This window comes from Nerophis ophidion, linkage group LG06 (genome assembly GCF_033978795.1).
Source record: "Nerophis ophidion isolate RoL-2023_Sa linkage group LG06, RoL_Noph_v1.0, whole genome shotgun sequence".
Classification (NCBI taxonomy): domain Eukaryota; kingdom Metazoa; phylum Chordata; class Actinopteri; order Syngnathiformes; family Syngnathidae; genus Nerophis; species Nerophis ophidion.
In genome coordinates, this window is record NC_084616.1 from 47,177,764 (window position 1) to 47,196,060 (window position 18,297).

Below are 18,297 nucleotides of genomic sequence, written 5' to 3' on the forward strand. Positions count from 1 at the left end.
TATATATATATATATATATATATATATATATATATATATATATATATATGTGTGTATAAATAAAATGGTAAAACGGGTTGTACTTGTTTGGCGCTTATCTACCTTCAAGGTGCCGGTACTCAAAGTGCTTTGACACTATTTCCACATTCATCTCATTCACACACACATTCACACACTGATGGCGGGAGCTGCCATGCAAGGCCGTAACTACAACCCATCAGGAGCAAGGGTGAAGTGTCTTGCTCAAGGACACAACGAACGTTACTTGGTTGGTGGAAGGTGGGGATCAAACCAGGAACCCTCAGGTTGCTGGCACGGCCACTCTCCCAACTGCGCCACGCCGTCCCCATACCACACACACATATATGTGTGTGGTAACTTTCACTTAAGACCAAATGTATGCCACAAGCCACACTATAAGACAAACCACACTACTTCTCCTATCCAACCAGCTGAGAAAATGGAATTAAAATAATGTGTGTATATATATATATATACATATATATATATATATACTGTATATATATATATATATATATATATATATATATATTCTTCTTACTGTAAAATATACTGTACATACCAAATTTTTGCTGTGATTTAACTTGTTTTTACACTGTTCTTTACAAGTTAAATTATATTCATACCTGATATTCTTATAGTACAGTAGTATTTATTCTTTAATGTTGAACTGGGGTGTAAAACACACAACAAAGGAAACACGTGTACACTTACACACACTTGACACATACACACAAGTCCGGAATGATTCAATGACCACACACAGACACATATTTATCATACACACTTTCTAATACATCATCCACACACTGATCTCTTCAGCAGGAAGCTTCTGTACCATAATGACCATATAAGGTGCTTATTAATTACTTAGTCGTTATTGGTCAGCCCGCCCCTGTCCTCAATGTCTCCTCTCTCTCCTCTTGTTGTCCTTACAGTTGTCTCACCTGTGCGTATTCAGCACATCCGGCCAGGCTGCTTATGAAACCGCACACGTCCTCCACGCTCCACTTGCTGATGTCCTCCACAGGGTTTGCCGAGGCCGCGTCCTCTCCGTCCATGAAAAGACCTCCCATAGAGCCTGAGAGCAGCAGCGGGTTGCAAGAACGGTAAATCAATACAAAACACAGAGGCTGTAGGGCCACAATTGTACACAAAAGTAATAGTCGCATTGAGAACAGATGTTTGTTAAGAGTAAAAAAAAAAAGATACATTTGGGATTTGAGTCTAATGTTGTGTGCATGGACTGTTTTTAATATTGTGGCAATGTCTCTTAGTTTTATGCAAAATGTATTTTTGAAATTATGTTCAAACACTAATATGCATCCTTACAGCCTGTTTATGAGCAGCAAAAATCCTAAATTAAATCGCTCCTTCCTAATGGGCATGTACTGGCATCTAGCTAGATGAGCCTGTCCTGTGTAGACTTAGACCTAGACAAATTTATCAATCCACAAGGGAAATTTTTCAAAAATATAGACCCAAAATCAGACTTCACTGCACATTTTAGAATAAAGCGAAGAATGTTTGTGCTGTAAATTTGATCATTTGTTTTTTCTTTAGTCAGTAGAAAAGCCCAGAACAGTGTTTTTTAAATTCTTTCACCAAGTACCACCATAATGACCAACATTAAAACAGTAGCGTAATAGGCGTAAATATTTGTTAATAAAAAGTGGCAACTGTAACACTACACAAAGTTTGAACAGTAACACTGTTTGAATTTTTAATTAATTGATTATATGACGTACCACCAGATGAAGCCCGCGTACCACTATTGGTACACGTACCACAGTTTAAGAATTCCTGACCAAGCAAGATGTTGCAATGTGATTGTAATGTTAGCACTGTAGCTTAGCTATGCTAATGTTGCTAAAGTTTTTGTCCTCCTGTTCCACTCCTAATGTTACGTTGTCGGTTGTGACATATCACATTTATTACATTGGACAAATGCAGAGTTACAGAGTATGTGTAAAAAGGAGTTTGTTTTTGTTCATTCTTCAAATTTTATAAAGCTTGGGTCTTGGGTAGAAATTACATTTCTCATGAGGGTCTTGAGACCCTGACCACCGCGTCCTATCTGCCAGCGTGGCTATGTTGTTGGCGTTCTGTATTTCGGGTCACATTTGGGTCAGAAGCAGGGCCTCTAACAAAGTGATGCTAATGGATTTCACATGTTGCCTGTGCGTTTGTCTGAGAGAGAAAGTTTGTGTGTGTGTCAGTCAGTGAGAGAGAGAGCTGCTCACCCATGTGGAAGTAAGGGTTGATGTAAGGGAATCCAAAGGGCAACGACTGTCCCTGAAGAGCAGGCAGAGGTGGCATGAATCCAGGTGGAAGCTGGAATTTGACATCCGACTTTCCCAGTCCGGACGAGAAAAGGTGGTGACTGGGCGAGTCGGTGCCGGCAGAGCTACAAGGTGCACTCAGCCGGCCTGAGTGGTCCCCGGTCTCCTTGGCGCCGTCAAACTCTCCCTTGCCGTTTCTCTCCTTGCTTCCCCCGTCTCTCCTCCTGTGTCTGTGTTTCCTCCTGGACTTGGCACCAGCGCTCTCCTGCCTCTCGTCACACGTTTCCGTTTCACTGTCCGACTCCCTGGCGTCGTCCTCATCTTCCCTGTCTCCTTCACTTCCTCTGTCCTCCCGCTTTCGTTTGTGATCCCCAGCTCGGAGCTCGGTGTGAGGGCCCCGACGGGGGGCTTTCCTGGATTCAGTGTCTGAGCTGGCTTTGGAGCTTTGCGCTTGGGTGTGTTTGTGGGTGGACGATGTCCTTGCTTGTTGCTGATGCTGGTTGAGGCTCAGGAGGGGTGCTGCCGCCCCATGGCGGAGCACTAGCATGGCGTTAGAGCGACGGGCCAGTTCCTCTCGGAGCGGATGGCCCTCGGGGATGTCGTGAAGGCTTCTCAGTGCCGGGTGGTCCGCTGGTAGCCCGGCGGATAGAGCGACCAGCGGGTCAGAGGTCAGCAATTGTTGCTGCTGTCGCTGGTGGAGACTTTCCAACTCTTTTTGTCTCAGTAGCTCGGCTGACATCTCAAGTCTGAGGCACACAAACACACTCTGTCATGTCAACTTCACATGTTTTACAACGCATAACACGACCACATGAACGTTGTAAACGTTAACACACACCTGGCCAGATTCTGCTTCCTCAACATTTCTTGTTGCCGCACAAAGATTTCAGCTTGAGCTGGTTGGAGGAAACCATAACCTGATGTGAAAAATACAAAAAGCTTTAAAACCAGGAATGGGTCATACTTATGTTTTTATAGTGGTAAACGACATAATATATAATACACATAATAATACAGTGGTAGCTCGGCTCACGAGCAGGTGCTTTAAGTTTGAAAATTTGAGTTATGAGCCATTCTGCTTGTTGGCGTCCCAAATTGTTAAAATGAACTCCGTAAGATCCGCCCCAAAATCTGGTCTTACTTGCTAGCATTAGCTTATAGCTAGAGATGGACTTAACTTTGTTTTTCAACCATGGGAATGAAGAAAGTGAGTGTAAAAAGAGAAGAAGGAGCGGATTATATTCATTGAATTAAAGACAAACCACCAAAAACATGACCGACGGTGCAGCCAACATGGCAAGACTAGCACTGCTAGTCTGCAGCAGGAGGAGTCATAACGCCAGTTTTGGGAGTAAAAATAAAATCTATCCAGCTGACATTTATCCCCAAAAATATGGAAAAGCTGCAGATGGTGAGTTTTAATGGAGAAACAGCTTGAAGGAGATACCATATAAAATCGACTTTCCAAGGTAAATGCTGTACATTATTATTACATCCTAATACTACTGTAGTAGTGCATTGTACAAGTACATTCTATTGTATTGTTTTTCGTACAATATTTCTTAAAGTTGTTTTTTCTTTTTTCAAATCATGTTACAAACAGCTTTAATTGATTTAAATTCCTTTCCTTGACCCATCCATCCATCCATCCATCCATCATCTTTCGCTTATCCGAGGTCGGGTCGCGGGGGCAACAGCCTAAGCAGGGAAACCCAGACTTCCCTCTCCCCAGCCACTTCGTCTAGCTCTTCCCGGGGGATCCCAAGGCGTTCCCATGCCAGCCGGGAGACAGAGTCTTCCCAACGTGTCCTGGGTCTTCCCCGTTGCCTCCTACCGGTTGGACGTGCCCTAAACACCTCCCTAGGGAGGCGTTCGGGTGGCACCCTGATCAGATGCCCGAGCCACCTCATCTGGCTCCTCTCGATGTGGAGGAGCAGCGGCTTTACTTTGAGTTCCTCCCAGGTGGCAGAGCTTCTCACCCTATCTCTAAGGGAGAGCCCCGCCACCCGGCGGAGGAAACTCATTTTGGCCGCTTGTACCCGTGATCTTATCCTTTCGGTCATGACCCAAAGCTCATGACCATAGGTGAGGATGGGAACGTAGATCGACCGGTAAATTGAGAGCTTTGCCTTCCGGCTCAGCTCCTTCTTCACCACAACGGATCGGTACAACGTCTGCATTACTGAAGACGCCGCACCGATCCGCCTGTCGATCTCACGATCCCCTCTTCCCCCACTCGTGAACAAGACTCCTAGGTACTTGAACTCCTCCACTTGGGGCAGGGTCTCCCCCCCACCCCGGAGATGGCACTCCACCCTTTTCCGGGCAAGAACCATTGACTCGGACTTGGAGGTGCTGATTCTCATTCCGGTCGCTTCACACTCGGCTGCGAACCGATCCTGTGAGAGCTGAAGATCCCGGCCAGATGAAGCCATCAGGACCACATCATCTGCAAAAAGCAGAAACCTAATCCCGCGGTCACCAAACCGGAACCCCTCAACGCCTTGACTGCGCCTACAAATTCTGTCCTTAAAAGTTGTGAACAGAATCGGTGACAAAGGACAGCCTTGGCGGAGTCCAACCCTCACTGGAAACGTGTCCGACGTACTGCCAGCAATGCGCACCAAGCTCTGACACTGATCATACAGGGAGCGGACCGCCACAATAAGACAGTCCGGTATCCCATACTCTCTGAGCACTCCCCACAGGACTTCCCGAGGGACACGGTCCAATGCCTTCTCCAAGTCCACAAAGCACATGTAGACTGGTTGGGCAAACTCCCATGCACCCTCAAGAACCCTGCCGAGTATAGAGCTGGTCCACAGTTCCACGACCATGACGAAAACTACACTGTTCCTCCTGAATCCGAGGTTCGACTACCCGGCGTAGCCTCCTCTCCAGTACACCTGAATAAACATTACCGGGAAGGCTGAGGAGTGTGATCCCACGATAGTTGGAACACCACCACCCCGGTCTGCCAATCCAGAGGTACCGCCCCCGATGTCCACGCGATGCTGCAGAGTCTTATCAACCAAGACAGCCCCACAGCATCCAGAGCCTTAAGGAACTCCGGGCGTATCTCATCTACCCCCGGGGCCTTGCCGCCGAGGAGCTTTTAACTACCTCAGCAACCTCATCCCCAGAAATAGGAGAGCCCACCACAGATTCCCCAGGCACCGCTTTCTCAAAGGAAGACGTGTTGGTGGGATTGATGAGGTCTTGAAGTATTCCATCCACCAATCCACAACATCCGCAGTCGAAGTCAGCAGAACACCATCCGCACCATACACGGTGTTGATAGTGCACTGCTTCCCCTTCCTGAGGCGGCGTATGGTCGTCCAGAATCTCTTCAAAGCCGTCCGGAAGTCGCTTTCCATGGCTTCCCCGAACTCTTCCCATGTCCGAGTTTTTGCCTCCGCGACCGCTAAAGCTGCACACCGCTTGGCCCGTCGGTACCCGTCCACTGCCTCCGGAGTCCTATGAGCCAAAAGAACCTGATAGGACTCCTTCTTCAGCTTGACGGCATCCCTCACTGCCGGTGTCCACCAACGGGTTCTGGGATTACCACCACGACAGGCACCAACAACCTTGCAGCCACAGCTCCAATCAGCCGCCTCGACAATAGAGGTTCGGAACATGGTCCACTTGGACTCAATGTCCCGCACTTCCCTCGTGACATGTTCAAAGTTCTTCTGGTGGTGGGAATTGAAACTCTCTCTGACAGGAGACTCTGCCAGACGTTCCCAGCAGACCCTCACAATGCGATTGGGCCTACCAGGTCTGTCCGGCATCCTCCCCCACCATCGCAGCCAACTCACCACCAGGTGGTGATCGGTACAAAGCTCCGCCCCTCTCTTCACCCGAGTGTCCAAAACATGAGGCCGCAAATCCGATGAAACAACTACAAAGTCGATCATGGAACTGCAGCCTAGGGTGTCCTGGTGCCAAGTGCACATATGGACACCCTTATGTTTGAACATGGTGTTTGGTATGGACAATCCGTGACGAGCACAAAAGTCCAATAACAAAACACCACTCGGGTTTAGATCCGGGCGGCCATTCTTCCCAATCACGCCTGTCCAGGTTTCACTGTTGTTGCCAACGTGAGCGTTGAAGTCCCCCAGTAGGACAAGGGAATCACCCGGGGGAGCACTTTCCAGTACTCCCTTGAGTGTACCCAAAAAGGGTGGGTACTCTGAACTGCTGTTTGGTGCGTAAGCACAAACAACAGTGAGGACCCGTCCCCCCCACACGAAGGCGGAGGGAAGCTACCCTCTCGTCCACTGGGTTGAACTCCAACGTGCAGGCTTTGAGCCGGGGGGCAACGAGAATTGCCACCCCAGCCCGTCGCCCCTCACTGCCGGCAACGCTAGAGTGGAAGAGAGTCCAGTCCCTCTCGAGAGAACTGGTTCCAGAGCCCTTGCTGTGCGTCGAGGTGAATCCGACTATATCCAGCCGGAACTTCTCTACCTCGCGCACTATCTCAGGCTCCTTCCCCCCCAGTGAGGTGACGTTCCATGTCCCAAGAGCTAGCTTCTGTAGCCGAGGATCGGACTGCCAAGTGCCCTGCCTTCGACTGCCGCCCAGCTTACAATGCTCCCGACCTCTATGGCCCCTCCTATGAGTGGTGAGCCCATTGGAAGGATGACCCACGTTGCCTCTTCGGGCTGTGCCCGGCGAGGCCCCATGGGGACAGGCCCGACCACCAGGCGCTCGCCATCGTGCCCCAATTCCGGGCCTGGCTCCAGAGCTCCAGGGCCTGGCTCCTTTCCTTGACTTTGATTTGAAATACAAGTGTTTCGAGTTACAAGCTTGGTCCTTGAACCAAATAAGTTGAAGTACTACTGTATACACCAACAGTCCCACAATATTGGATACACGCTGTCACATTCAGTTCAGCTAGGTATCAAAAACAACTTGAGTAGGATCTGATTATCGTTTTGGAATAATCATAAATAAAGAAGCAACAGCACACCAACATTTGTATCACAACAATATTTCCTCCTCAAAAGTCCCTCAAAGTCACACGTGGTAATAAGAGTTAGTTTCAGTTTGAAGTAAATATGCTTTACTGACGACTGCCACAACCACACTTCATTAGCTGTTTTCAGAGTGATCCAGCAATCCACAGGTTTATATCAAACCACTCAAAAAAGTGAAACATTTAAGTAGTATAAAAATAGTGAAGTTGCTCTGAAGCAAGATAGCATCCCCAGACAAGTCACTAGTTGCCATCTGACATACCTCAATCGCACTGCGCTTGCGTGGCATCCAAACACACGACACTTAAATGCACACCCACTTAATATGCTAATTGATTGTAATGATGTGTATTATACATTTGATATGATATATCATGTAAAAGGTCTATGCATTGCACATGAATATCATACATAATTATTATTTCCAGTGTAATTGTAATGAATAGAAATAGTGATGTATCTGTGTGATCTTGCATTGCACCTTGCCCTGTAAAATAGTTGACTTATCTAAGAGTTAAGACTTCCCTGCTGTAAGATGTTACATAACGTTGGTGAAATTGTAATTACAATTCCAATTGTAATTACAAAAATATCTTTATTTACAACAATTACATATTGTATCGATAAGAGTATCGGTCTCACCATTAAGTATCGGTATTAATAAAATCCGAACGATATACATTCCTACTATAGACATTGCTGTACAGCTAGGAAATTCTCCATGTTGGAGAGACTGTGACCATCATCCTGCAATGCATTGTGGTCAACCTAATCTCAGGTGTATCAAATTCCTGTAAACAAATGTATTTAATCTGATCATAACCGGGATTAGAATGTTTTGATCATGAAGTACGTTTTCAAGCATCAAACTTTAAATCGAAATACGTTATTTTGACATGCGTAAACGGAAGTAAAAGAAGAAAAAGCAGTGACTTCCGCTTAAGCAAACATGAATCTGTGCATATCTGCGTGTATGATTTCATGTCATTTATTTATAACTTTTTCCTTCTGTTCGCTACTTTTGTTTTACCTATCTTTTTGAAACAAAGCTGTTCTCTGCACTCCTTGTTGTGATATGTACGGGTTGTCGTAGTATCTGTAGTCGCAAAAGTGACGTCATCAGGGCGCGCCTTCATGTTCCCACATTCTATGTATTTGCCTGAGACTAGCAGTTAACACTTAAGAGTCGCTGTAAGGTTGTGAATAAAACAGTTTGTTGAGACAACAACGGGATCCCTCCTTTTATTGTTACACCGACACATGACACTCCAAACCATACTTTTGTTTTTGTCTTGTTTTAAAGCAACAAACTCAACATTTTTTAACGGTACTTCTGAATGGGGGAAGACAGCAGCAGGACAATTGCTTCATTCCAAAACTGTTAGGGTTAGTCCCCCCTCCACCACCAAAGTATAGCTGATGTCACAGACATGTGTAGTAAGGATCATTTTGACCCAAACTTTGGAAGAAGCATTTACATGCGCTACAATCAGAATAACTATCAGCATAAACCACCCGTCCCGATCGGAATGAAATTTTGATCCAAACGTGTGATCGGGTCAGAATATTCCGAATGGCGTGTTTAAATTAAGAATTTTCATTCCGGTTAGGCCTTTTATTCCAATTAATTGTGTTCATGTGCACATAGCCAGTGACTCACCGGGGGTCTGACAGAGAGCTGAGGACAAGCCCAGGAAAGGAGGCCGCAGGTGAGGTCCTAAAGCGATGTGAGGGGCAGTTGGAGGTGATAGTAGAGGTGGAGGTTGGGACAGTTCCCTGTGCAAGCAAATATGGAAACATTTAATTATTTTCAGGTTACTTGCATTTATTACAACGACCATAATACCATTTTCCCCCAATTTATCCTTGTGTGTGTGAACTGCTTCATCTTTGTGTATGCTGTATTTTTATCAGCCGTCTTCCAGAGGCCCCTGCGTTGCCTCAGTGCCTCATCAGTCTTGTCACGCTGCAGCAAGCACCGCTGGCCATTGCTGTACCCTCCACATCCGCCTCACACACACACACACACACGCGCGCGCGCGCACACACACACGCACGCACGCACGCATGCACACACACACACACACACACACACACACACACACACACACACACACACACACACACACACACACACACACACAACTCCACAGCCACACACATAATGAGGACTGAATGCACAATGCCAGTGTGTCATGCTCTGACAGCTGGGGCGGCCCCTGCATCTTGACCGGGGCCACGGGCTGAAGGACCTTCTAATTAACACTCATCCCGCCTCTCTTCTCCTAGTCCCCCCTTGTCTGCCACCCCTTTTATGCCCCATTTCGCTCCCTCCCACCCGCACTCCGGGCCGCATTGAGGCTGGTGAAAAGATGGAGCGTCCCGCAACCTCAACTTCTGAAAAGGCCTCTCCATTATCTCCCTCGTCCTTTGTCCTCGTCAAGGGGGGGAAAGGCGCCTCTCACCTTTGTCCTACTGTTTTTTTTTTCTTGCCAAACCATCTTTTTTTTTCTGTACTTCTCTGCGTCTTTAATGAAAAATAGGTGTTGATCATGCCCTTCTTTTGCGCTCTCACCTTCCCTGATGCATTTTTCGCACTTTTATTTGCGCGTGTTCACAAGGTGGGGGACATGTTTTCACGCAAGCTGACAGAATAATGAGACTTCGGCACCTTGACCTCTTGACTGTGTCAAAATGTGCGAGCCTGTGGAGGAGGACCATGTCCGCCTGCTAGGTGGCCAAAATAATAGCTTATGGCGTCATAGCCTGTAACCTTGGTCTCTGCTGTCTTTCCGTCCTTATGAGGGAAAAGGAAGCAAAGTGGAAGGCGTTGACTGGACGCGTGCAAACTGTAAATATTGTTTTGTAACCATGTTCAAATTAGCTAGCGCCTGCTTGTCTCTTGCTTGGCTAAGTGGTGAGATAGCAGCTGACGAAGCCTTGTATGCTGGGACAAGGAAATGTGGTTGGAGGTTTTGGTGTGTGTGTGCGTGTGTGTGTGTGTGTGTGTGTGTGTGTGTGTGTGTGTGTGTGTGTGTGTGTGTGTGTGTGTGTGTGTTGTAGCAGGAGGGGAGGGACTAAAAACCATTCATCGATCGCCTTTGCCGCTGAAATGTTAATGCTAATCGTATAACCGCTCTCTCCGGCGGCGCCTTGCACTCCAGTGGCAGCTCCAATTAATCTTGGGTGAGGGCTGTGGCGCGTGACCCCGGGGCCGCGAGCTGGGGGCCCCACTAGCCGCTTCTTATGTAATTACACCGCCCAGTGTGTAATCACCTGGTTTAATCCCTCAGGGCAAGCAATTAGCCTCGCGACGCGCAGCTCCACGAGGCCACACCGCGGCTCACGCAAGGACCGCCATCGACCCCCACCCGCGGTCAGCTCCTCCCCGCACGCCAGACCCCCACCCAATCAACCGCCGTCTCTCTGATGTTCCCTTTTCTATTCCCTCCATCTCTTTGCACCGCCTACCGTTGCCTAGCGTTAGGCCACAGATGAATAACGGTCAATTAAAGCTGCATGACTGAGGCTGCCAGGCGTCTGCGCCACCATAATTAGGCCTAATCACGGAGAGCCAGGGAGAAGAGGCGGGAAAGGAGCGCGCCTGACACTCCCCTCCGCTCCCTTCCTCCATCTCTTATTCTCTCCCTCTTTTTTTAGAATGTCATTTTGAGGGAGAATTGGCTAAGTTTTCTCTTTAGCTTTTCTATACATAACACAAATGTAAGGTGGACTCATAACAACGCAGAGCTGTGCTAGTTGTGTGTGAATGTGCGTGTGCGTGTGTGTGTGTGTGTGTTTCGCTGTGCCGCCAGTGAGGCCAAGGGCTTCTGGGAAATTCACTCGTGTGTGACGACCTGTCAGAGTGGCGACAGCGTTCCTGTCCTGAAGCAGCCCAGGCGAGGTGTGTGCGTGTTTTGTGTGTGCGCGCATGTGTGTGTGTGACAGGACTGCCCTTAATGACGGGAGCGTGGGGGGGATTAGGAGCGCCGCGCGGCCGCCTTCGGCTCCTTCTCCGCAGGAACACATTTACACAGGAAGCTCATTAAAATGGATGAGGCTCCCTCCTCGCTCGCCGGCCCTCCCTCCATTCCCTTATCTCGCACTCTCTCCATGCCTCACTCCCTATCTTGCTTCATCTCTCTCTCTCTCTCTCTCTCTCTCTCTCTCTCTCCCTCTCTCTCCATCACATCGTCCTCTCGCTTTCTACGCTTTTTTCTCCTGCTTCCTTCTCTTCATCCCCATTTTAAGCTCCCATGTTTTGTACTTCCTTCCTCTCTGTATTTTTCCTCCATCCCTCCCTATTTGGTTGGCAGATGCTCGGTGAGCTTAGCGCCATTTAAGGCCAGACAAATGGAGCGCCATGCTCTAAACCCATTGAGCGGCCCTAATGATTTGTTTTTAACAATGGGCCCTAATGGGCCCAAGATAATCAATGATGAGGGGTCGAAGGAAAGGTGAGCCATAGAGAGGGTTAGGGATGGAGTTAGTCGCCTCGACGTGCTTAGTCAGCCGCTTGCTTTTCATTCCGCCAATTTTCTCTATTTTAATTCTCGCTGTAGTTTGCACTTATTCCACTTTTGGATCTGACCAAAATGTGCTTCTCCTTTTGTCTTTGTGCTGCTTTATTATAGGTTCACGATATGGACAAAAGTATGGGGACAAAACACTACTCTCTATTCTCCGATTCTTCAACGTGAGATAGTTTGTCGAACTTGGTATAAACACTAAAATTATATATAGTGGAACCTCGCCTTTCGGAAAACCCGCTTTTTGTGGTATTCGGTTTTTGTCGTCTCGGTTACCCACGTCCAAACAAACTATCATTAAATCAGTATCATTCTTAGGTGTCAGTAGCCAAACACAGAATCACACATGTTGCTGACTTCTTATTTTCAGAACGACAGGGCCAAAGGAAGTCGCAAGTGTCAGCATTTTGATAAAGGTGACAAACACTATTGAATTAAAAAAGAACTCATAGCAAAGTAAGAAAAAGACTTGGTCTTCTCCTTTCACATCCCTCTCTGCTTGTCACCATCTTTGCCAACAAAAGTCTTCAAGCAAGGTAAAAGTGACGTTAAATGTTCATTTATTATTGTTGTTTAGGTTGCACACAGACTACAACCATTGTCTGTGGTAAGGTGGTAAGGGAACGCTTGATCGTTGGATTTGTAAAGTCAAACACAGCATCGGCAGCTTCTTCATATTTCAATAAATAAATGTTTTATTGAATGTTTGTGGCTGCATGGCGCGGAGGCTGGCTTTGGCTTTGTGTGATGTGAACTGGTGGTGCTGCGTTTTGGCTGATTCCCTGGACCGGCTAACCCACAGGTGTCAAACTCAAGGCCTGGGGGCCAGATGTGGCCCACCATATCATTTCACGTGGCCCGCAAAAGCATAAAAGTAAAGTACTTTACCTTTTCTTATTAAATTGTATTCATTTTTTTATTCTGAAAGCAAAAAACATATGCAAATGCATACCTTTTCAACTTTAACATCTATTAACTAACAATGCAACAAATCTCATACACAGTCAATCCTTGTTTAATGTTAATTGGTTCTAGTCTTGACTGTGGTAAAGTAATTTCCAAGACGTAGGAATTATTATTTATACACCAAATATTTTCATAGCTAGAGCATAAAAAAACCTATTTACTACATTTTAAATACGATCCATCCAATTTTCTACCAATTGTCCCTTTCTTTTTGGAACATTACAGTCACCCCTGGATATAGACCTTAACACTCCGCCTATTAGTTTAGAGCGTAGCTGTACGTATATTTTTAAGGGGGGCGGAGCAGCATCATTTAGGATCCTATGTACAAGGCGGATATTGGAGTACCTGTTCAAGTTTTCAAAACTAAGTATACTGTATTTTTCAAGGATGTAACAATGGTGGTATCACCGAGGCTTTTTATCGATGATTTTCAATGCTTGATTATGTAATGATCTGAGATTATTTAAAATGGTCTGTTTGGCGTGAGACCATGATGACATACAGTACAAACTATGTGATATTATCATTGCATTGAAAAAGATTTAGCTGCTTCCATTGATGAAGAGCTCCCGGTGTGCTGGAAGTTGGCAATGTTATATTTCAGAACATGACATACCTTTTTAACACAATTTTTAAAATTTAGTATAGGATCCAGTATCACGCCAATTAGAGCTGGGCGATATATCGATATACGCGATATATCGCGGGTTTGTCTCTGTGCGATATAGAAAATGACTATATCGTAATATTCGAGTATACGTTCTCACGCAGTTGTTTTAAGATGCGAGCATTACACTACAGGCTCTTCCCACTCCTTCATGTTTCTCCTCAGTGTAAGCGCAGGTTCTTACACACGTCACGTCATACGTCACATACGTATAAACCCTCGCCCAGCAGCATGGCTAACCTTAGCCGTGATGCTAGCGGAGTGTTGCGAAGGTGCGGAAGAAGATGCGGATCTGGTAACAAATGAAGGAAGAATTAATTCCCAAGAAAAACAGCACGGGGTCCATCGTCTGGCGGTGGTTCGGCTTCAAGCGAGAATATGTCGAATAGACAACTTTAATTTGTCAAGTGTGGGGCACAAGCGTTGCTACCAAAAGTAGCATTACTGCTAATATGTAGCAGCATTTGAAAAGTCACCTGCTAATAACTTTAATGAATACACTTTTGGTAAATTGACTTAGTTGTGATTTCCCTCTCTGCATGAAAGTTTAAAATGGGCATATATTAATGCAGTATGAACAAGAATGTTTATTGTAGACACATAGAATCATCATACTGCTGTGATTATATGTATCAAGTGTTGATTCAAGGCTAAGGCAAAATACCGAGATATATATCATATATAGCGATATGACCTAAAAATATCGCGATATTAAAAAAAGGCCATATCGCCCAGCCCTAACGTCAATGTATTTAACTTTCTTTACGTTATTGATCATGTAACTGTTCACATATATATTTGGAAGAATACTTTGACTTGGTTTGGACAAACATTGTGACAATTTTATCGGTGATCAGCATAAAGCAGACATTTTGTTGCTCCGGTCATTGTCTCGGATAGCAGAGCTGCAACCACATTTGCATCGGAACCGTGAGTAAAAAAAAATGTAATCAAGCTAGCGTAGTTAGCATTGGCGAATATGCTAACAAGTTTACAAGTGTCTGTGTAATGATATTAACTTACAATGGCATTCTTTTTGTATTGTTTCCGTTTCGTAAATTCACCAAAACGTCACCGTGGAGTTGTTGAGTCTGTATAGCTGATTGGGAAACTAGACTTCGTAACCAGCCTTTGATCAACCATTTCACTAGCGTATGACAGGCAGGGCTGGGCCATATATCGATATACACGATATATCGCGGGTTTGTCTCTGTGCGATATAGAAAATGACTATATCGTAATATTCCAGTATACGTTCTCACGCAGTTGCTTTTATATTGTATTACACTACAGGCTCTTCTCACTCTTTCCTGTCTCTCCTTCTCACAGACAAGCAGGCGCACAAACCTACACACGTCACATACTGTCAAGACATACGTCACATACGTATACGCCGTCGCCCAGCAGATGGGTAGCAGACTGGGTAACGTTAGCTGTGATGCTAACGTAGCCGTTCGAGTGGTAATACGAGAGAAAGAAGGTGCGGATCTTGAAACAAATGAAGGAAGACTTAATTCCCAATAAAAACAGCAGGGAGTCCATCGTCTGGCGGTGGTTCGGCTTCAAGTGGGAATATGTCGAACAGACAACCGTAATTTGTCAAGGGTGGGACAAAAGTGTTGCTATAAAAAGTAGCATTACTGCTAATATGTAGCATCATTTGAAAAGTCACACGCTAGAGAATGAAAAAAATTTCATAACGTCCGTATTAACCTACCACATAGTGAAGGACGAATACTATTTGATTTCCTATTAGGCAGCTCATTTTATTTGACATTCAAAATGTCTCTGACAATCTTGCACTTTCTGTTTTGGAAATGACATGAATGTTTGTGCCATTGCTTAATAAATTTAATAAATACACTTTTGGTCAATTGACTTGTTGTGATTTCCCTCTCTGCATAAAAGTTTAAAAGTAGCATATATGAATGCAGTATGAAGAAGAATGTTTTAATGTAGACACATAGAATCATCATACTGCTGTGCTTATATGCATCAAGTGTTCATTCAAGGCCAAGGCAAAATATCATAATATATATCGTATATCGCGATATGGCCTGAAAATATCGAGATATTAAAAAAAGGCAATATCGTCCAGCCCTAATGACAGGTACCGTTTGGAAATAATTAAGCTATGTAAATAAACATGTATAAAATCTTTCCTACTGGTATATACGTTATCTGCAACTCATAGTCGGGTGTAAACATATTTATTTATTTCAAAAAATTTGGTGGGTGCGCTCTATAACCCAAAAAATAAGGTAATTTTGGCAAAAACTGTTCATAGATAATGCTTTGAAGAAAATGTGATACAGTGAAGCTGCTAACTTCGAAGTGCGAACCTTTTTTGTTAAGAAAAATAAACACTTTAATATCAGCTTGGCTTTTCAAAGCAAGTTAACCATTTTTATGTAAAAAAACAAAATAAAATAATACAACACTCAAATGCGTAGGCAATAGTTTAATATTATCATGGGGCAATTATACATTTATGTTTATAAATATATTTACTGTTACAAGTGGCGCTCAATGAAAACTAATTGACCCCTGTCCTTGAGCAAAGTTGACTTTAAGCATAAACAGTTAATTGTTGCCATTAACAGAGAAGAATACTAATACAATTTGAAAATGTCTAGGTTGCATACGACCATGTAGTAGTAGGTGGTGCGAATTGACAGCATTAAGCTCCATCCATCCATCCATCCATTTTGTACCGCTTATTCCCCTTTGGGGTCGCGGGGGGCGCTGGCGCCTATCTCAGCTACAATCGAGCGGAAGGCGGTGTACACCCTGGACAAGTCGCCACCTCATCGCAGAGCATTAAGCTCAATCTTCAAAATATACAAACTCAGTACCGTATTTGAGCACATGCGTGTATTTTGCTCCAATTGGGCACAAGAGGGCAGCACGGTGGACCAGGGGTCGGTGCATGTGCCTCACAATCGAAGGTCCTGAGTAGTCCTGAGTTCTGTGTGGAGTTTGCATGTTCTCCCCGTGACTGCGTGGGTTCCCTCCGGGTACTCCGGCTTCCTCCCACCTCCAAAGACATGCACCTGGCGATAGATTGATTGGCAACACTAAATTGGCCCTAGTGTGTGAATGTGAGTGTGAATTTTGTCTGTCTATCTGTGTTGGCCCTGTGATGAGGTGGCGACTTGTCCAGGGTGTAAACCACCTTCTGCCCGAATGCAGCTAAGATAGGCTTCAGCACCCCCGCAACCCCAAAAAGGGACAAGCGGTAGAAATTGATGGATGGGTACAAGAGTAAATACAGGTGGCACATTGTCTACTTACTTCTTGTCCCCTTTCTCCCTCCATTGACTCATTTGAACAAAGGCACAATTAAAGGCAAGAGTCCTTGAGCATATTTTCTGTATTAGCCCCCTTCCATTATACTCACTCCAAAAACTGTGTGTGGTGAGTGAAGGGGTTAAAGAGGAGGCAGGTGGGAGGTGCAGGGTGTGTGGAGGTGAGGTCTATAGTTAACCCTCTCTGGCCTTGTGTGGCTAATTACCCCGGTTTGTGTATACTGGCGAAGAACAGCCGTGGCTGACTGCACTGTGGGCCCCGCAAAAACACACAAACACACACACACATGCAAATTAGAAGACATATTCACACAACGTACACCAAAAAAAATACAACGCACACAAACCCCCAGCAACACACACACACACAACCTCCCAGAGCTGCATCACAACACCAGGAGGCCGCTTCGCTTCCTGCTCATATCCCCACCCGCTCCCCTTCTCGCACAAACACTCCCCCCACCTCCCTCCCCTGCTGCCGCACCGCCGGCCCATTATCGATCCCCCGCCTCTCCCCGCGCCACATAAATAATCGACAAGCAATTATCCGCCCACTCCCGCTGCCCCCGGCTTTGTTTGGGAGGCTCAGGGGCCAGCGGTGGGGGTAGTAAAGGAAGGAGGCAAAGCCGCGCATGCAGCCTAACGGCATCAGAGTTGTAGGCAAGAGGTTATGTGGATCCCTCGCATAGAGTCAACGTGCATACAAATCTAAATATACAAACCCCGTTTCCATATGAGTTGGGAAATTGTGTTAAATGTAAATATAAACGGAATACAATGACTTGCAAATCCTTTTCAACCCATATTCAGTTGAATATGCTACAAAGACAATATATTTGATGTCCAAACTGAAAAACATTTTTTTTTTTTGCAAATAATAATTAACTTTAGAATTTGATGCTAGCAACTAGTGACAAAGAAGTTGGAAAAGGTGGCAATAAATACTGATAAAGTTGAGTAATGCTCATCATACACTTGTTTGGAACATCCCACAGGTGTCCAGGCTAATTGGGAACATGTGAGTGCCATGATTGGGTATAAAAATAGCTTCCCAAAAAATGCTCAGTCTTTTTCAAGAAAGAATGGGCTGAGGTACACCCCTTTGCCCACAACTGCGTGAGCAAATAGTCAAAGAGTTTAAGAACGTTTCTCAAGGTGCAATTGCAAGAAATTTAGGGATTTCAACATCTACGGACCATAATATCATCAAAAGGTTCAGAGAATATGGAGAAATCACTCCACCTAAGCGGCATGGCCGGAAACCAACATTGAATGACCGTGACCTTCGATCCCTCAGACGGCACTGTATCAAAAACCGGCATCAATCTCTAAAGGATATCACCACATGGGCTCAGGAACACTTCAGAAAACCACTGTCACTAAATACAGTTCGTCGCTACATCTGTAAGTACAAGTTAAAGCTCTACTACGCAAAGCGAAAGCCATTTACCATCAACATCCAGAAACGCCGTCGGCTTCTATGGGCCCGAGATCATCTAAGATGGACTGATGCAAAGTGGAAAAGTGTTCTGTGGTCTG

The 18,297-nt window shown here is 45.4% G+C and overlaps 1 protein-coding gene across 3 annotated transcripts in view; it reads right to left on the reverse strand.

Moving 5' to 3' along the window:
* samd11 (sterile alpha motif domain containing 11) overlaps window positions 1-18,297 on the reverse strand; it is a 121,654-nt gene that overhangs the window by 10,210 nt on the left and 93,147 nt on the right. For all 3 annotated transcript variants that reach the window (XM_061903959.1, XM_061903958.1, XM_061903960.1), the window contains exons 8-11: window positions 8,946-9,061; window positions 3,142-3,220; window positions 2,265-3,049; window positions 969-1,102 (exon numbers count right to left, since the gene is read on the reverse strand). In XM_061903959.1, the coding sequence (XP_061759943.1) occupies window positions 969-1,102; window positions 2,265-3,049; window positions 3,142-3,220; window positions 8,946-9,061 (1,114 nt within the window). The remainder of the gene's footprint in view (window positions 1-968; window positions 1,103-2,264; window positions 3,050-3,141; window positions 3,221-8,945; window positions 9,062-18,297) is intronic.